The sequence below is a fragment of the Sorex fumeus genome, unplaced genomic scaffold, assembly GCF_029834395.1.
Source record: "Sorex fumeus unplaced genomic scaffold, SorFum_2.1 ptg000098l, whole genome shotgun sequence".
Classification (NCBI taxonomy): Eukaryota; Metazoa; Chordata; class Mammalia; order Eulipotyphla; family Soricidae; genus Sorex; species Sorex fumeus.
In genome coordinates, this window is record NW_026606155.1 from 26,116,608 (window position 1) to 26,137,714 (window position 21,107).

The window sequence follows — 21,107 nt, forward strand, 5'->3', positions numbered from 1 at the left end:
GAATGTAATCAATTACTGTGTACAATTGTATAAAAATAAAAATTTTAAAAGAATTTAAAATTTTTTTAAAAAACTCCCCAAAGGGGTTGGAGAGATAGCACAGCAGGTAAGGTGCTTGCCTTGCACCTGGTCAAACCGTGTTTGATCCCTTGTGTTCCATATGGTCCTTACCCACTGTCCTATTTCTGGCCCAGTAAACTTTCTAAAAGGGTCAAGCAGAATGTATTTTATGCTTTACAGACCATTGGTTTCTTTCAACTATTTAACTCTGCTGTTATTGCTGATAAGACGACACTGGTAATATGCAAAGAGGAGGGAATTGTTTACAAATAAAAAAAACTTTTTACTCTAAGTTTTTACTGAAAACTTTTTACTGAAATCTGAATGTCATGTACTTTCAACATACCTGGAAAAAATTTTCTCCATCCATTAAATAATTAAATCTGGGGTTGGGATAGTTCAGTGATGGGGTGCATGCTTCACATTTATGATACTCTGGATTCCATGGCATGCACATACAAATAAAATACCACTCTTAGCTTGTGAATCCCTGACACTAAAAGCACATCAAGGCTTTGGCAGGAGTGTGTGTTAGAGGACTTCCTTAAGAAACACTTTACCAGGGGGTATGGTGCCGCCAGTAGGTCAGTCTGTACCTGTGAGATGAGTGCATCAGCAGCCTGATGGCACCTTCAGACTTCTAGATACCCCAAAATTGCTGCTGTGCCTTTGGCCAGACCCCAAAAACGTGGGGCAAAGTTTACAAAGAAAGTAAATGGCCAAAAATTAGGTATGTGGGAGACACACCCACAAACCACCTCTGGCTCAGCTATATACTTGGAGGCATGGCCTCTTCGGTTCCTAATCAAACTGCTTAATGGCCATGATCCCAGAGACTCAAAAACAAATCTCAAAACCCAACGGCTTTTGGCATAAATGTGTCCAGTCTCTGCAGTAGGTTACTGGTGCTGGGCCACCCCAAGTGGGAATAGGTTTTGTGCCTTGGTCTGTTCCCCCTGGTGGCCGCCATCCTCCAGAGGCCACTGTACAGTCAGGTTTGGACCTGCACTGACAAGACACACGGGGCCTCACAGGATGGGGGTGGAGCCGGCCGTTTCCTCCCCACCCCAACAAGACCCCGAGTCACCGCCCACAAATGGCCTCTCTGGTTCCTGATCAAACTGCTTAACGGCCATGATCCAAGAGACTCAGGAACAAATCTTGGAACCCAGCAGGTTTGGGCAGAAATCCCTCCAGATTTAATTGTTAAAATTTTGGAATTTCAAAATTGCACAGCCACTACTGCAGCCGTGCAACATCATATGTTATTCATAACCAGAGATAGAAAACAAATTGTCTACTGCTGCCATTTCAGCAGATCTGAGTGTTGGGGTAAAATCCCAAATAATAATGGTGAGTCTGGTGTCAAAACATTGAGTGTAACCAAAGTAGAGAGAGAGTAATGTGGAAATCACCTGTACTACAGGTAGGGGGAGGGTGTGGAATGGAAGTATACTGGGGTTTTTGGTGGTAGAGAATGGGCACTGGTGAAGGTACGGGTGTTTCATTGTATGAGCAAGACTTAAACCTGAAAGCTTTGTAACTGCTCTCATGGTGATTCAATAAATAAAATTATAAAAAATGAAAAAAAAAAAGTAAGGTGGAGTTCATGTCCAATTCAATCAGCTAATCAGTGGCTGAATAAATAGCAGTACTCCTACATTAAAATAAAAAAAAAAAAGAAGCACTTTTCTGAAAGGGAGTCAACTGTTTACATTCAGGTGGATGGTCCTTGTTAATAGAAACATTCTATTCTATTATTATTATTCTATTATTATTAATTCTACCTCCCACTGGTGCCACAGAAAAGAAAAGGCTTCCACTGCAACCCGCCTACCTGCAGCATGGACGACCAGGCCCAGTGTGGTGGTGATTTTGGAATTGCCAGATCTTGCTGTTTCTGGATCTGAAATAAAAAGAAGCAAGCCAGTCATTAAACACTGTGATACACAAATTATTAGAATAAAGATCTGGAGGTGGAAGGATTATTTGAACGCTCTTGTGTGTATACTATCATTTTCTTTACTACCTTTCCCCCTCTGTTTCAAACACACAAGCTTCCCCTGTCTGGCAATAGTACGACAGTAGAAAGTCAGAAATTCTTCATTTGATTCTATTTCTCCTGAACAATGTAAAAACCCGCTACCTCACTGTCTCTACCTCTTCATGGAAAATGTGCTGTGAGCCTCTGATCAATTCCTCCTAGCTGCTCCTCTCTCCCAACCTAAGACTTTACTATAACATCAAAATGACTATTACTTTTGCCCTTCTCTCCACTGTTTTCTTAAAAAAAAATCATTTGGGCCACATCACAGTGCACAGGAATACTCTCTGGCAGTGCTCAGAGGACTGTATGTCACGTGAAGGATCGAACTAGGACTTGCGACATGAAAAGCAAATGCCTTACCTCCGGTGGTATCTCTCCAGCCAGGAGGAATAATTCTTTATTTTCTTTTATGGTTTTGTGCTTTTTAAGAAAACCTGCCCTGCAAGAGCTTGGAGGTTGTTCTGATGGTACTCAGGGGATTAACATGGTGCCCAGGAAACCATGCAGAGCAAAGACCAAACCTGGGCATCTGGCACGCAAGACAAAGTCTTAGCCAGCTGCACGACCTCTCAGTGCCTTCTGCATTTTATTGCCACCATCTTAGCCTAAACGGCCATCAACTCATACCTAAATTAGCAGAAACTGGTTTTCCATTACCTGCATTTTCTTAAATCTAAATCATCTTACACATCGTTGCCAGACTCATTTTTCTGAAACATCACCTTCCTGATTTATCAAGTTAAGAATGTACTGCTCCAGGGCTGGAGAGGAGAGAGGGCACTTGCCATGCACACAGCTGACCCGGGTTCAATCCCCAGCACAGCATTTGGTCCCCTGAGCACAGTGCCAGGAGTAAGCCCTGAGCACAGCCAGGTCTGGTTCCAACAACAACAACAACAACAACAACAAAAAGATTACTGGGGAAACCAGGTATTTGTAGACCAGGTTACCCAGAGGGCGGTGGGGTGATGGAACCTGTGAGGTTTATCTGAAACCACTCTGGAGTACAAGAGACTTTCATGAGGGCTCGTAAAGTCCTACCAGTTAGCACAGCTGATACCCCAACTCTGTCTGCTCAGAGGGCGGGTGGGGCTGGTTTTCTTGCTCAGCAAGTGTGTGCTGGTGACTTAGAAAACACAAAACCAAAATAAGAAAAACAATGTACTGCTCCTGATTGCAGAGATACAGAAGGAAAGAAACTTGATTTGCATGTGGCCAGTTTGGGTTCTATCCCCAACATGACATATGGTTCCCTAAGTATTGCCAGGAATTACTCCTAAACAGAGCCAGAAATAGACTCTTAGGATACTACATGTGCTTCAAAATCCAAAGGGCTTAATAAAAAATAAATAAATAAAAAATAAAAGGAATGAATTGCTTTTCTAATTCAGTCCAGGAGTCAGAGCAATAATACAGTGGGTAGGGCATTGCCTTGCATGTGGTCTGCCTGGATTTGATCCCCAGCAACCCACATAGTCCCCCAAGTCCACCTGGGGGGGAACACAGAGCCAGGAGTAAATTCGGAGCACCACTTGCTCTGGGTGACCCAAAAACAAAAAAAACAAATTCAGTCTAACCTACTTTATTAAATTACTGTACCCCTTTTTAACAGGTATCACCTTATTTCTCACTATTCAGTCCAGTTAAACCAGTTTCTTTGATACCCTGTAACAAAACATACTCATTTTCCTTTCCACAAACCCGCACCGAAGTCTCAGCATATGCTGAACTCAGCTTGAACAGTCCAAAACTCAGATATTGCTAAAGTTTATTTGTAGGACCACTTCAAGAACCAAAGACTAATTCCATGTATAAATAACTCTGCCTGTACCAGGAACCTGTGTTTTAGGTGAAAATGGTTTTTCATTAACTGTGTCTTATATAAATCCAGACTAACAGTAATTTTTACAGAATAAAAAATGTCCTTGGCTGGGGAGATAGCTTACCAGGCTGGAATCGATGATCTGCATGTGGGAGCCCCAGGCTTGATGCCCACCACAGCATGTTCCCCTAGGCACCACGAGAAGTGAGCCCTGAGCACCACACTGTAAGCAGGCCCCAAACACTGCTGGATGGTGCCCCAGCCCTCCAGAATTCAGCACAGATTTAGATACCCAAGGGGAGAGAGGCAGTACAGCAGGAAAGGTGCTTGCCTTGTACATGGCCAGTACCGTATATTGTTCCTGAGTCCCACCAGGAGTGATCCCTGGGCACAGAGCCAGGAGAAAGGCCTGAGCACTGCCAGGTGTGGCCCCCCAAACCCAAACAAAACGAAATAAAACAAATCAAATCTGGATACCCAAAAGTTGCTTAATAAATCTCTGACAGTGAAAAAATTGTTATCATCTACCTTGATCATCTGATACCCCGTTACTCATCGATTTACTCGAGCGGATGCCAGTAACATCTCCATTCATCCCTGTATCTACCTGTATTACATAAATTGTGCTTTTTTAAAGGATTGGACATTAAAGTGCCAGGTGAAATGACAGAGAGACACTAGTCCAAAAAGTTGCCAATGAATTTGATCTTGAGGAGCCCAGCATACATAAGCAATGGTTTACAAGAACAACAAAGCATATACAAAGGAAACTAACAGTGTACCTTAAATTAACACATTGCAATGAAGGGGTGTTAAAGATGCTAAGCTCCATGAGACAACAAACATTTCAGTATCACTTCAACCTGTAAAGACAATTTTATTTCACCATACAAAAAATTTCCTTGGCTTTCTTTTTAGTCCTGTGATCTAATAATACACAGTATCCTAAATAAAAAGTAGTTTATCTTTTTTTTTTCTTTTAGGCCTCATGCAATGCTCAGAAGGCTCTGAGGCACCCCCATCCCCAGTCCAATGCTTGCCGGTGACATGTTGCTGCTCGGGCCTGGGGCCACCACAACCACGGGAGTGACAGCCAGTGGTGCTGAGAGGAAGCAGAGCAGGGCTGGGGACTGAAGTTGGGGTCCCATATACATTTGCGCGATCTCTTGTTCCCTAAATACTTATTTTCCATGTTTAGAGGAAAAGACTATATTTCAGTGGAAGTTTAGTGAATGAATTTTACTGATACTTAATAATACATAAAACCATAATTGGCAAAAACAGGTCATCAGAAATGAAGCCAACTTTGGAAGCTGGCAGCATGTTGGGGGAAAAGGCAGCTTAGATGGAGAAGGGAACACCAAGTAAAGGGAACAGCACGCTCGGGATGGGAGATGCGTGCTGAAAGTAAACTATAGACCGAACACGATGGCCAATCAATGCCTCTATTGCAAACCATAACACCCTAAAGGAAAGACAGAGCAAAAGGGAATGCCCTGCCACAGAGGCGGGGTGGGGGTTTAGTGGTGGGGGGGATGGTTTGGGGAGGTGGGAGGGTTACTGGGATCATTGGTGGTAGAGAATGGGCACTGGTGGAGGGATGGGTACGCGATCACTGTATAACTGAAACCCAAGCACGAAAGTTTCTAAGTCTACAACTGTATTCCATGGTGTTTCACTAATAAAAATTAAATTAAAAAAAAAAAGAAAGAGGATCCTCCCAGGGTGGGAGAAGCATGCTGAAAGTAGTCTATAGACCAAACATGACTGCCACTCAATGCCTCTTTTGCAAAACACAGTACCCAAAAGAAGAGAGAGAGAACAAGGGGGAATGCCCTGCCACAGAGGCAGGGTGGGACGAGGGGAATGGGGGGTGGAAGGGATGCTGGGACCCGTGGTGGTGGAAGATGGGCGCTGGTGGAGGGATGGGTACTTGATCATTGTATAACTGAAACCCAAGCATGAAAATTTATAAGTCTATAACTGTACCTCATGGTGTTTCACTAATAAAAAAAATAAATAAAAAAAAAGAAAGAAAAGAAATGAAGCCAACAAAGTGAACTCAGCGATTAAACAGAAGGAATGCTACAGGAACACTCTCTCCACCCAATTCTTTATATAAAGACTGCAAGGCACTGATGGACCTACAAATGCATCTGAAATAAAAATGCACAAGAATCACAGGAGACATGTCAACCAGGTCCCTGAAGACAGCTGTGTAATAGAGCTGAAGTCAGATACCATCTAACAGAGTGTTCCTCCCATCTGTTCTTTGAAATAAAGCACATAAATAAAACCACTTACTCCTAAATCAATCTTCCAATATAAGACAAGTCAAATATAAATTGAAAAGAGTCTATGGGGAAAAAAATGGAAAATAGTAAATTCATGAAAATAAGAAGCGTCTAGGGCCTGTGAGGGCATGCAGAGGGGCTGGAGGAAGCCGGGGTTGGATCCCTGGCACCACTCAGTTCTCCCAGCACTGCTGGGGAGGGCCCTGGAGTCCCCCAAGCAATGACAGGTGTGGCCCCCCAAATAAAAATAAAGCCTTTCTAGATTGAGAATATATTTTGTTTTAAGCTTCATTCCATTATTTTATGAAACCTTTTATTTGAAAGCATTTCCAATCAAGTTTCAAGACTTTATAAAATATTCAATTCCCTTCTCTCAGGCTCACTAACGTCGAACATTTTGCCCCATCTTCTTCACTTGTGCTTATGTTCTCATTCTCCAAGCCACACACACACATACATGCAATGTCCTCCTTACATGTATTTAAGAGTAAGTTGTGTACATCAGAACCCTATCCTCCTAAAGAATTCAGTGTCTACTTCCTAAAGGGACAGATTATTTTCTTACATCATCATGGTATGGCTATCAAGCTCAGTAAATTTAACACTGATACTTTTCCCTAATTTCTCTTGTATATTCTACATTTGTCAGTTGCCCATGTCCTTCAGACCATTTTTCCTTTCAAGAAAGAATTCAGTTTAGAAGCATACACTGCACTTCATTGTTATCTTTTTGTTACCTTTATTCTAGAATGTTGTTTTACCCTCCTCTACCTCCTCCTAGAACATTTTGTAAGTAAATACCTTCGAAGAATATGTTTTCCTCCCTGCAACTTTTCTTCTGTTTCAACCCTTCCTTTTAAATTTGTCTAATGCACCCTTAGATTATTTACTATACATAGTTGATAAAACACTACAGAGGTGATATTTCTCAGGATATCACATTTATAAGCACAGGATCTGCTACTTACTGATAGTGTGAATTTTGGATTATATCCAAGATTGCAAATGCTACCTTACATATCAGCAGTAGGGCATTAGCCTTGCGCGCAGCAGGCCTGGCTGAGCCGGGTTCGATTCCTCCTCCACTCTCGGAGAACCCGGCAAGTTACCGAGAGTATCTCGCCCGCACGGCAAAGCCTAGCAAGCTACCCGTGACATATTCAATATGCCAAACACAGTAACAACAAGTCTCACGATGGAGACATTACTGGGCCTGCTTGAGCAAACTGATGAACAACGGGAGGACAGTGAGTGACAGTGACAGTGACCATATATATATATATATATATATATATATATATATATACACACACTCTGGATTCTATTATATTCTTCTAGACTATTATTTTTGTTTTGCTTTTAGTATCTTGATTTGGCAACTGCAAGCTCTTGTCAACTGCAAACTCTGTCTTTTGGTCAGCTGTTTAAATCTGTTAAATTTTTTCTTCAGCTGGGCCGTCTGGAGTCTGCTCATCAATTCAAGGTTCAAGGGCTGTCAGAAACTTGGGCAAAATTTATACATAGCGTCTGAGGCAGAATCGCTCCATACCTCTCCTTTCTAGAACTCACCAGTGGTTGCAGTTCCCCAAACTCTTGTCTTCTGACTGCTTAAGCCAGAAAGTCAGTCTTCTAGCAGAGTTCCAGCTACCCAACAGGCTAATTGCTAAATGTGGTAAAAACAGGAAAATCCCTACTTCCAATTTGACTCCCATACTGAATTTGCCTGTTTTTCATCACTCTCCAGTGTCTTCAGGTGGTGATTTTTAAGTTGGTCCAAAGTTTATAATGATCTGTAAAGAGGCTGGTCTGATAGAAACTTACTTGGCCACACTGAAAACAGAACATAAGTGACATTAGTTTTGATCAGCTGGTCAAGGTTATTTTCTGATTTCCCATATACTTACTGCTCTTTTCCTTGAAACTAATTATGTAGATTAAAATTTACTGCCAATACTTGACATTCATTAATGACTCACAACTGAGGTAAATTTCATTAGGGTTGCAAAATGGTATTTTCTAACTTAGCAATTTTTCCAAACTAGTTGACATTTAGCAATCAAATGTTAATAAGTACCCTTTTACTGATCTATCTTTATACTCATTTCTCTATCTGAATGGGTTCATCCAATCTCACTTTCCAAAAACTTACACTTCATTATTCTTAATTAGGGTTTATTCCCGACTCTGCACATGATCACTCCTGGCCGGCCTTGGGAAACCATGCGTGAGCCAGGGATGGAGCCCAGGCTGGCTGTGTGTAAGGTTAAGTGCTTCACCTGCTGTAATCTCTGTCCCTGACACATATCCTATCATCACTTCCACTCATCATTACTTTCAATCAAGGACTAAAGAAATGCCACCACATCACCTGATTGGTCTTTCTATCTGCAGGTGCTCATGTGACAAAGCTGAACCATTAGAAAACTCTGCACTTGATAGCAGAAGTCAACCAAGATCTCTGGGTTGCAAAATTCTGTCAATGGATCTGAAGAGAAAGATCTAAAACCCTATGTCTATTCTAATTCTTTCATTCTTTTAAATTTATTTCTAGCACAGTGGCTCATTATTTTAACTATTATCTTCGTCTTTTTTTTTCTTTCTATTTTTAGTGCTGGGGGATTGTACCCCAGGGCCTTGAGTGCTCTACCACTGGGCTACATCCCTACACAGCAGCATGATGGCATCAAAGTGGCACCATAGATCAAACTCTCTTCCTATTTAATGTATCCCTGTTAAACATGCTGACCAAGCTAAGATGAATTCACCGATTTTAAGTTAAAATTGACTAGAATTAAATTTTATAAGCATATAGGGCCAGAGATGTAGCTCAGTGGTAGAACATATGTATGAGGCCTGGGTTCGGTCCTTAAAACCAAACATAAAGACTTGGAAGGCTCGGAAGATGGTGGAAGGGCTGCAGCAGGCTGTGCAGGAAGGACTGGGATCCCTCCTCAGGATCCCATGGCTCTCCATAGCCCTCTGAGCAGAGAGGAGACCCTGCAGCACCGCTGGGGGTAGCAGAGTGTGTCCCATCCCTGCCCCAAATGAAAGGTTTTGGAGAACTCTAATTGTCTTTGAAAGAAGCTTGTTTTTTCCACAGAAATCAAGTGACAAAGAGTTTAAGTAAATCTGTAAGAAGATATATTTGCAAATCAGGATTTTCTATACTAGTAACACTGTAGCACTGTCCTCCCGTTGTTCACTGATTTGCTCAAGTGGGCACCAGTAACGTCTCCATTGTGAGACTTGTTGTTACTGTTTTTGGCATATCGAATACACCACGAGGAGCTTGCCAGGCTCTTCCGTCAAAACAAAAAAACTTGAGTCAGCTGGAGGTTAAATGTGACGATGCTGTCTTGTTAGATAAAGGCCACCACAAAATTTAATATTCTTAGTGAACCAATGAAACATCTTAAGGCTGTCCTAGAGAAAAATTTAGATGTATTTGCTTATGGTTGAAATATCTCATTATCTAAAGCATTGCTAAAGATGACATATTTTACTATATGATAAATTTGCTTTCAGTATAATTAACTTTCTCTGTAATACTATGCACCATGCTTATTTCAAAATTGGATTAAAAAAATAAGGTCCATAAGCTTTAGACTGCCTTTAAAATTCCTTGGCACAGAAACAGTTAAGAATATTTTTGCCTTAGAGCGAAAACAAAAGGGAATGCCCTGCCACAGAGGCAGGGTGGGATGGGGGGATGGATGTGGGAGGGATACTGGGATCCATGGTGGTAAATCTACAAGTGTAACTCATGGTGTTCCAAAAAAGAATATTTTTGCCCTAGCAAAGTAAAGTAAAGTAAAGGCCCTCCCGTTGTTCATCGATTTGCTCGAGCGGGCCCAGTAACGTCTCCATTGGAGACTTTGTTGTTACTGTGTCTGGCATATGGAATACGTCACGGGGGGCTTGCCAGGCTCTGCCGTGCGGGCGAGATACTCTCGGTAGCTTGCCGGGCTCTCCGAGAGGGGCGGAGGAATCGAACTCGGGTCGGCCATGTTGGCTGCGTGCAAGGCAAACGCCTTACCGCTGTGCTATCGCTCCAGCCCTTTTTGCCCTAGACTCTTAAATAAATGCAACAGCTTTAAGATAATCAGGTTAATGACAAATATTCTTTGTGCCATATGTCACAACCTACTATAGCCTCATGCCCCAACTGAATAAAATTTTCACTGGAACCTGAGAGATGAGCATTCTTTTAGTACCAAAGGTATTAATACATACTGGATTATTCAACCGTTTGTGACTTTCTATGCTGCACCTTTATTAAGTGCACTGTTTATACGCCTTGGAGACACTTACCATCAGTAGAATGCACATGGGAGCTGCCAATCTGGTCCACGAGCAACATGAACACGAAGCCCAGGACGAGGGAGACTCCAATGTAGGCATGCAGCTGAGAGTGGTCATGGCTGTGCTCATGCTCATGGGCAGCTGGAATTGCTTTTTCTTTTTCTGATGCAATCACATTCTGCGTTTCACTCGACTGGTGGTGTTTTCCTAGAGCAGAAGAGAATAAATAGAAAATGTGCTTTCCGCCTTCACACATTTGTCACAGGGGCTGGGAAGATTTACTATAAGGCACACGCCTTGCATGCAGTCAACCCCGGTTTGATCTCCAGCATCAGCCGGTCCCCTGAGCATTACCAGATGCAACCCAACTAGCCCTCTTGAGCACTGCTGGGGTGGCGCAGGTAATCCTTGCCACTGCAAGGCCCAAGCAGCACTACATCCTTGGGCCCTTGCAATGAACCCCTGGGTTCACTAAGTGCTGCTTGGGAAGACCCCTACCAAAAAAATTTTTTTTTCTTTTTTCTTTTTCAAATTTGTTTTATTCCACACAGAAGCTGCCATTCTTTTTGTATTTCAAGTCCTACTGCAAAGACATACATTTCCTTTGTTGTAATCTGGCCCATCATAAACTCCTATTTAAAACAGATGAGAGGCTTTTCTCCCTGCGCCATAGACCAGTAGGCAGCAGTCATGGTGCCCAGCTGGAATGGCAGAATCCTGAAGTCCCACTTCCACCAGGACTGGCAGTAGCGCGTGGCCACGTGGTTCAAGCAGCTGGTGCAGAAGATCTGCAGGTGCAAGGCCCTGAGGGCCCGGGCGCGGTGCTTGGCACAATGAGCACTGTCTGACCTTGTGATACCACATAAAGGCACATGCCAGCCAGGGCTTCAACCTGGACGACTTGCGAGTGGCCGGCATCCACAGAGGCTGGCACACATCCTTGGCATCACTGTGGACCCGCGTCGTCACAAGTCTACCAAGTCCCAGCAGGCCCACTGCTCTGAGGCCATCCTCTTCCATGGAGGCCTGCGGCCCCCAAGAAGGGTGACAATATGGCTGAAGAACTGAAACTGGTCAAACAGCTGACTGACCCCGTCATGCCCATCCACAATGTCTAAAAGAAGGAGAAGGCCAGGATGATCACAAAGGAAGAGAAGAAGTTCAAGGCCTTTGCCAGCCTTCACATGGCCCAACCCTGCTTTTTGGCATCCAGGCAAAAAGGGCCAAAGAAACTGCTGAATAGGATGTTGAAAAGAAGAAATAAGGGGCTGGAGCAATAGCACAGCGGGTTTGCCTTGCACGCAGCTGACCTGAGTTCGATTCCCAGCATCCCATATGGTCCTCTGAGCACCGCCAGGAGTAATTCCTGAGTGCAGAGCCAGGAATGACCCCTGTGCACTGCCGGGTGTGACCCAAAAAAGGGAAAAAAAGAAAAGAAAAGAAGAAATAAAATCCCTTTTTGGAGCTGGGAAAAAAGAAATAAAATACACGAAAGAAAAATCTCCTATATAATTTCTTATTTCTGGCTGCAGCCTGATGACTATTATTCTCAAAACGTATGAAGTAGAAGCAAATGACCACACTAGGAGCTGGGAGAGATGGTATGGAGTAAGGCGCTTGCCTTGCATGTGCTGACCCTAGTTCAATCCCTGCATTTCCTGAGCACTGGCAAGAGTGATTCCTGAGCACAGAGTCATGGGGAAACCCACAACACCGCCAGGTATGGTCCAAAACAAAAACAAAAATTACCACACAAAAGTCATGTTTCTGGGGGATATTATCCCCCAATTCTCTTGCTGAGAAATTCATGTTTATTGTTTCTATTCTGATGAAAATAGGTGAAGAACAGTAACAATGAAAATAATTAAAATAAAAACACCTAATTTTATACCAATGTTTATATAAAAATCACAATAAAGAGCTAATATAAAACATTTAGGTTTACTTATTTATTTTTAAATTTTTAATTGGATCACTGTGAGACAGACCCTTACAAAGCTGTTCATAATTGGATTTCATTTATACAGTATTCTAACTCTCATCCCTCAACCAGTGTACATTTCCCAGCACCAGTCCCCTGGTTTCCTCCCATCAACCCCCAGGTCCCCATTTAGCATTAATTTTAGGTCTGAGAAGATGATATAGGGGTTAAGGCTTTGTACATAATGAACCTGGATTAGATTCCTGACACCACATACACCCCCCCAGCACTCAGGAGTGATCCCTGAGTGCAGAGTCAGGAGTAAGCCGTGAGTACCACTAGGTGTGGCCCCAAACAAAATAAAACATACAGCTTTTAAAAAGATTATGAGGGGGCTGGAGCAATAGCACAGCGGGAAGGGTGTTTGCCTTGCACGCGGCTGACCTGAGTTCTATTCCCAGCATCCCATATGGTCCCCTGAGTGCCCCCAGGAGTAATTCCTGAGTGCAGAGCCAGGAATAACCCCTGTGCATTGCTGGGTGTGACCCAAAAAGGTAAAGGTAAAGGTAAAGGCCCTCCCGTTGATCGTCGATTTGCTCAAGCGGGCCCAGTAACGTCTCCATTGGAGACTTTGTTGTTACTGTGTCTGGCATATCGAATACTCTCGGTAGCTTGCCGGGCTCTCCGAGAGGGGCGGAGGAATTGAACTCAGGTCGGCCATGTTGGCCGCTTGTAAGGCGAACGCCCTACCGCTGTGCTATCGCTCCAGCCTAAAAAGCAAAAAAAAAAAAAAAAAAAAGGATTATGAGAAAAGTCAATAGACACTGAAAAGGCAGAACAGTTTAAGAGGAGCATTTTTCCATTTACATTCAGTTCTAAATCTATGGTGATTGGCCATGAACTAAGAACTCCCTGATGGAGAATTAGGGCAAAACCTAAAGTATTACAGCAGTATTACATGCAGTTCCTTTGATCATAGGCAGAAATGCTTAATTAAAAATGACAAGACAGTACTTTAACCCCTATTCGTTAAATATAGCAAAGACAGGGATTGAAAACACTTGCTGGTGTCATATACGTGGGGGCCAGGACGACAGTACGGCCTTGCATGTGGACAACCTGGGTTCGATCCCCAGCATTTCATATGATTCCCCTAAGCCTGCCAGGAGTGATGCTTGAGCGCAGAGTCAGGAATCACCCCAGAGCACAACAGAGTGTGGTTGCCCCCCTACCCCCGCAAAAACAAACAAAAAGTGACTATAAACTAGAAGGATCTTAGTTGGCCAGGTGTCACATGCTATCAATCAGACTCACGGGAATCTTGACAGTCTGAGCATCACAAAAATGTATGTGATCCCTGGAGAGCACCATACTAAAACGAGTGCTTTAGCTAAGAGCATGAGCCCTAGTGAGCGCGAATGCAAGCACCTGCAACTGTGTGTAAGCTCAGTGAGTGCCACAAACTGCTGTGTGACCACCAGGGAGCGCCAGAGCTTAAAAACAGAAAAGAGCCATAGTGCGGGCACTGTGCGTACAACTGCAACAGGAACATCAACAACAAAGGCAAAGGGAGGAAGACCTCGGCTAGCCAATGAACTTCCACTTTATCTGTGGTCTTCCCCCTCCCTTTCTTTTTGCTGCTGTTGCTGCAATGACCAGGTGTCCACCGGCTTGGCTGAAGTGCTGGCTGGGGGCTCGCTGTGGTGCTTCTGCATGTGGCTGCTAAAGGCGCACCCCTGGCTACTGTACTCACACATCTATACCTACTATGCAGGAGTCGCCCCTTCAGTCGGCACAACCTGACTGCAGGGCACACACCTGACTGCACTAGAGATTGCTCAGTTCATGGTGGCACCTGCGATCCAGATAGTAGAGCGGCCAGGCATGTGGGCAGCTCTGGAGATCAAACCCAGGGCCTCATGTTTGTGCAAGGCAGGAGCTTTATGCCACGTGGCCACCCATTCCCCTGAATGTAGAGTACAGAGTCAGCGGTTCCTGTACTACTCCTGGTAGTGCTTGGGTGACCAAAGATGCTGCGTGTCAAACCCAGGGCTGCAACGTGCAAAACATGCACTCCTGTCCCTTTTTCTCTTTTCATTTTCTATATTTGTCCATTCCTGGTTCTTTTAAAATGCTGGCCTGGGTGCTGAGGGTGTATCTTAGCTGAAGAGCAGTGGCCTTGCATGTATGACGCCCGAGGCTCATCCCCAGCACTATGGGGGGGGGGGGGGGGGAAGCTAGCCATGGGCCAAAAAGGTCATTCAAAGGGGTGCCTTGTATGCATGCTGCCCAAGTTTGATAACTGGCACCGCATGGTCCCCCAGGTGCAGCTCTGGTGTGTCTTGGCACTGCTGGGCTGTGTGCTTGGCCCCAAGCACCAAACCACCAACTCCACAGAGCTAGAATTGACCCAGGGCCCCTAAGCACCACTGGGGAGTCTCCTATTAAAAATTTAAAGCAACAACAATAAAATGCTAGCCACCAGTTAAACTCAGTCTTGGCTGTGTTGCGAGCCAGAGTCAAACATTTTATCTGCTGTGCTCGCACATGTTTGGCTGTGGTATGCTGGAGCACAAACGATGCCATGTCCTAGAGTAGTGCACCAGGACTGCACTTGGCATACATGGGGCGGTGCTGCGGATCCTACTCACGGACTCATACTGGCGAGACAGGCACCCTGATAATCCCAGGTCCCTTATTTCTGTAAATTTTTTGGTTTGGGTTCTTTTATTTGCACCTGGCTTTTGAGTTATACCCGGCAGTGTTCAGGGCTTCATGAAGTCTCTTCAGCCCCACTTCTGTAATTTTTTTATGAGGTATTTTATTTCAAAAGTTATAATTTATTATTTTCTAGGCAAAAAGACCTTCACAGTGAAAATAAAACAGAATATTTTATGTTTGTTTTAAGATAATTTTGTACATGCCTCTTTACAAATACAGCTTTATTATTTTATGGTTTTGGTTTATGGGAACATATATGGCAGCAATGTGTCCTGGTGTGGTACTTGGGGGGTCGCAGCTGTCTCCTGCCTGCATGAACTCTAATCTTATGAGCTATTTTCTGGGCCCCATAAATTCAGCTCTAACAGGTAAACAGATGTACAGGCTGTTAGGTAAAAAGGCCACAGTAGGGATTTAGGTGAGAGTGTGGGTTAATACCTTATTAAAATGTGTTTGTAGTTGTTTTTTTTTTTAAGTTGTTTGTAGTGATACTATTATTTGTGAATGGTTGCGTAATTATCTTTAGTTATGTGGGCCACACTTGGCAGGTTAGCAGCACTGGGGGGGCGGGGGGGGGGGGAGAGGGGAACTGAAGCCAGGATCTTATATACACAAAGTACGAGTTCTAGCACTTGAGCCACATTCCTGGCCCAAGTAGTAACTGGCAGGGATGGGACACATAGTAACTGGCAGGGAAGGGACTCCCAAGCAATACCCAGTCCTAGCAAAAACCTGCCATCAGACACAGACAATGTAAAGGCCTGACCAAGTGGCACTGCTCAGGACCAGCAACGCTGGGCTTTCCCAAGCCATCCCTGTGCTGCTCTCGGGGCAATGTAGTATCAGGTATTGAACCTGGGGCGTCACACATGGGAGGCAGGAGCCCGACCCCTGAGCTCCAAAGAATGTGGGGGGGGCACCCAGCAGTGCACAGGGTCTGCTCTTGTATGTGCCTGAAACTCATTCCTGGGAATCAAACCTAGGATGGAACTCAGGACTCCTACTGGGCACTCAGCCCTTTGAGCCATCTCTTTGGTCTCTACAAAATGCATTTTTTTTAGATTTGTTATGGATTTGGAGTCTGCAGCAGGCAGTGCTCAGGACACAATAAATGATGCGAGAATTCAAACTGAGGCCAGCTACATGCAAGGTAAGCCCCTTGTACTATCTCTCCAGCCCCCACATATTACACTTAAAAGGTAATTACTCTGGGGCTGGTCTGTAGTTTTGTAAATTAAGTACCATGCTAATTACAACCTTCAAAAGATAGTCAATATTATTTCATTTCATAATGTATCACTACCAGAATTTAAAATCTAGATAAGTGTTAGATGTTTCCGTATCTTGGCCCAGCAATGCTTTCTTTCTATAAAGATTTTTGCTGATGCCTTCAAAGTCAAGTTAGGTGTGGGCTGGGGAGATGGCACCCAACCACAGCGAGATTCCCCCCATGCCACAGTGCACGGTGGAGCAGCACCAGTTGTGGCCTTGGAGGGCTCTAACAATCGCCAGTGTGGCCCTGGTGGTCCCCAGTACCATTTTGTGTCTGAATAGTACAGCATTCCTGGGCCCCTGTATGGAACCTCAGGACCATTTGATGGGAACACCGGAAGCAGTCCATCTCCCACCCAGAGCCCTGAGCGTTGCTGGGAGTGCCCTACCTCCACCTAAACAGAATCAAGTTTGTGGCTTGATCTAAAATAATACTGAGCGCAACAGCACAGTAGGACTGGAGCGCAATAGCACAGTAGGTAGGACGTTTGCCTTGCACACAGCCGACCCAGGTTCGATTCCCAGCATCCCATATGGTCCCCTGAGCACCGCCAGGGTAATTCCTGAGTGTAGAGCCAGGAGTAACCCCTGGGCATCGCCAGGTGTGACCCAAAAACCAAAAAAATAATAATATAAAATAAAATAATACTGAGTGAACTGGTTATCCATCTTATTGGCAACAAACAAACTTTGTATTTCCACAAACAAAACTACTTTGAGGGAAATTTTCTGTTGTCATGGATGGTATTTATCAAAATCTGAGATGTAGACTGACATTAAGAAAGAGTTCCAACTTTTTCCTAGCAATCATTAGTATATGATTTCCTTAAGTTACCATTCTGAAAAGATTAACAACCATGTTAATGTAAAATTCTGACAAATAAATGAAATGCCAATAACACGTGATATTGTTTGAGATAAGTGTGACTAAGGCTTATAAAAGATACGAATACCTATTACTAAATAGAATTTAACTTTATACGATCACAGTCACGGTCCTCCCGTTGTTCATCGATTCGCTCGAGCAGGCCCAGTAACGTCTCCATCATGAGACTTGTTACTGTGTTTGGCATATCGAATACGTCACAGGTAGCTTGCCAGGTTCTGCCGTGTGGGCGAGATACACTCGGTAGCTTGCTGGGCTCTCTGAGAGGGGCGGAGGAATCAAACTCGGGTTGGCCATGTTGGCCGCTTGTAAGGCAAACGCCCTACTGCTGTGCTATCGCTCCAGACCTAACTTTATACAAAAACACAAAATACATGAATTATACATAATGGTAGGTATTAATGGTTTTATTTATAAACATTTTTATTTTTTTTACTAAAAAAACTGCAAAAAATAAATTTCCCAGTTTTCTAAAACTAGGAGAAAAACTCTTTTATAATGGGGCTATGTCCTAGGGTCACTCCAGTGATACCTGGGGGCCAGGCCAGTACTGCAGAGGAGGGCAAGCAGTGGCAGGGACTAAACTCAGGGCCATGCACATGTGCAGTCCACCACCCCCTGGGCTCTCTCCCTGGCCATTCCCAAATACAACCTTTCGTTTGTTTTTGTCTTTTAGGTCACACCTGGTGATGCACAGGGGTTACTCCTGGCTCTGCTCTCAGGAATTACTCCTCCTCAGGGAACATATGGGATGCCAGAGATCGAACTCAGGTCAGTCACATGCAAGGCAGACACTCTACCCATTGTACTAAAGCTCCGGCCCCAACTTTTTATTTCTAAGAGGAATCAGCAGTACTTTAGTGCCATGCAGTGTCAGGGATTGAACAGGGCCTTGCACAGGCTAGGTATGTGCTCAACCACTTTAACCATCTCCCTAGAAAAACAAAATTTGGAGAAATTGTACAGTGGGAAAGGCATTTACTTTGCACATGGCCCACCAGGGTTCAACCCCTGGCATCACATAATCCAAGCACTGCCAGGAGTGATCCCTGAGCACAAAAATTAAGCCCTGAACACCACTGGTGTGACCAAAAAATATATACAACCTTTTAGAATGACTGATCATCATGTTTTATTAACATACACATATATTAATAATAGGATCCAGATATTCAACATCAATGCACCATCCAGTCTTCTTCCTCTGCACATGAAACAACCTATCAAAAACTGAGATTTCAAAACCTAGCTATTTAAGACATTCAGTTACGCATGTAAGTCACTCAGGTATGGAAGCGCTTTCAAGATTATTATGCTTGTTTTTCATGGCACTGACTGATAATTCATTAGCTGAGCTATGTTTCACATCACATTCCCTGATGCAAAGTACACAAGTTTATGGTGTCATCAACTGCATATCTCAGACACTTATTTCTCATGCCATTACCAGTGTACAGCAACTTCATTATAGGATTGATTCTTTCCCTGATATTCAAACAAAAATCCTTCTAGTAAGTTCCATCAGTATAGTACAGACACTTTAGCAGAGAAAACAGAGATAAAATAAATCATCTTACTCTACATCATCCATGTTTTAGAATCCTAAAAGTATTTAAGAATCATAAAGAGATTCATCCAAGAGGTTTTTTGGTTTCTGTCTTTTGTCTGCTCATTTCCTTTTCAGTTTCATACTCTGTGACATTCAGGGGAATACTCCTGGATCAGTGACTGGGACTCATTCCTAGCAGTGTTCAGGGTACCATGTGGTGCTAGGGATCAAACTGGGCTTCCACTTGCAAAGTGATAGATCGTTCTTTGAGTTATTTCCCTGGCACCAAGAACTCCATTTTTATTAATGAGTAAAGTATAATATGGCAGATTTTTTCCTTTTAATTTAAACGCAGAAAAGAGGAAGAATGTTAAAATATGGTATCCTATCTGCTGAATTATTTCTTTGGCCCCAGAAACAGAAAAATCCTACCAATCTTTCATGGGAAAAGATAATCAACTCAACCCCAAGATAACATAAATGGTGGAATCCTCAAAAGGTCTCAAAGCAGCAATGTACTACTACAGATACCCAAGCTTCTTTTGTTTACCATGTACATTTTGGGAAAAAAAAAGTTACTCAACCTGGAAATCTACCTTCTTCACACACACACACACACACACACACACACACACACACACACCAGAAACAAGTCAGCTGCACCTGATGCAACTATGGCCTTTATCAGCACCAGTACCTTACTATTAGGTGACAATAAATAGACGTCAGCTGAACAATGTCCTCAGCAGATAAACTGAATGTAAAAAGAAATGGAAGTGAAATTTTCAGAAATCAAAAAATAATAATTTGAAATAGAAAGTTCACTGGGTGTATTCAATAGCACAATGGAGATGACAAAAATTAACGAAGACAACAGGAAACAATCAGTGAACTTGGCTACAAGGGCAGGGATGGACAGGACTGACAGAGGTAGAGGTAACACAGTTCACATCATCTCACAGACTAATAATCTGACCTCTTAAGGAAAAAGTCTGCTGTAGTCTAAACAAACCAGAATGTCAAATAAAGTTTTATTTTGAGGGGAGGACATGGGGCCACACCTGGTGGAGCTTAGCAGGTGCGTGGGAGTGGGGGGGCGGGGATGGGACACACACAACACCATGCAATTTTCATGATCAAACCCAGGTATTCTGCATGTAAAATTTGTGCTCAGCCCATTGAGCCCTCTCTCCAGCCCAGATTAGATTTTTAAAAAACACAATCCAACTATATCCTATTTATGAGAAATTCATTTCAAATATAATGAATGACACAGCTGGATTAAATGGATGAAAACAATGAATACAATTTTCTTCAAAAGAAAATTGAAGTAAAAAAATACTAATACAGCAGGTAAAATATAGTAAAGAAATATTAAGAGTAAAGAGGGACATTACATAGTGATGAAAAAGAATTCATTCACCAATAAATAAAACCAATGCTACATATAAAGTCACTAATCAAAGAACTTCAATATGCATAAAACAAAAACTGATAGAACTAAAGAGGGAAATAAGATAAACTGAGAATTCAGTATTCCCATTTCAGCAGTCAACAGAACATAAAAGTAGCTAGAATAAGCGCCAGAGCAATAGTACAGAGGGTAAGGCATTTGCCTTGCATGTGGCCAACTTGGGTTCAATCCCTGGCACACCATATGGTCCCCCAAGCCCTGCCAGGAGTGATCCCTTAGTGCAGAACCAGGAATAAGTCCTGGGCACTGTCAGATTCAACCCCAAAACAAACAAACAAACAAACAAACAAACCGAACAAAAAAAGTAACCAGAAAACAGATGATCAGTACTACTGAGCAGCAAAATTTAACTATATCTATAAAACACTAAATCAAATAACAAGTAGTACAAAGGAAACATATATCTTTTCCCCTGATAGAACGTGATCAAAAAAAGAATGGGGGGGCTGGAGTGACAGCACAGCAGGCAGGGCGTTTGCCTTGCATGCGGCCGGCCCGGGTTCAATTCCCAGCATCCCATATGGTCCCCCGAGCACTGCCAGGAGTAATTTCTGAGTGTATGAGCCAGGAGTAATCCCTGTGCACCGCCAGGTGTGACCCCAAAAAAAGCAAAAAAAAAAAAAAAAAGAATGGAGGGGCCAGAAAGAGAACAGCAGGCAGGGAGCTTGCTGCTCACACATGGTTGATGCAGGTTTGATGCCGGGTTATCCCATCTGTTCCCCTTAGCACTTCCAGGAGAGATCCCTGAGTACAGTGCCC

The 21,107-nt window shown here is 43.4% G+C and overlaps 1 protein-coding gene and 1 pseudogene across 1 annotated transcript in view; one reads left to right on the forward strand and one right to left on the reverse strand.

The window, feature by feature from the left end:
- SLC39A9 (solute carrier family 39 member 9) overlaps positions 1-21,107 on the reverse strand; it is a 55,874-nt gene that overhangs the window by 10,313 nt on the left and 24,454 nt on the right. Inside the window, exons 3-4 of the mRNA XM_056133678.1 lie at positions 10,535-10,732; positions 1,898-1,966 (exon numbers count right to left, since the gene is read on the reverse strand). Of these exons, the coding sequence (XP_055989653.1) occupies positions 1,898-1,966; positions 10,535-10,732 (267 nt within the window). The remainder of the gene's footprint in view (positions 1-1,897; positions 1,967-10,534; positions 10,733-21,107) is intronic.
- LOC130041490 (60S ribosomal protein L13-like) lies at positions 11,216-11,789 on the forward strand (annotated as a pseudogene).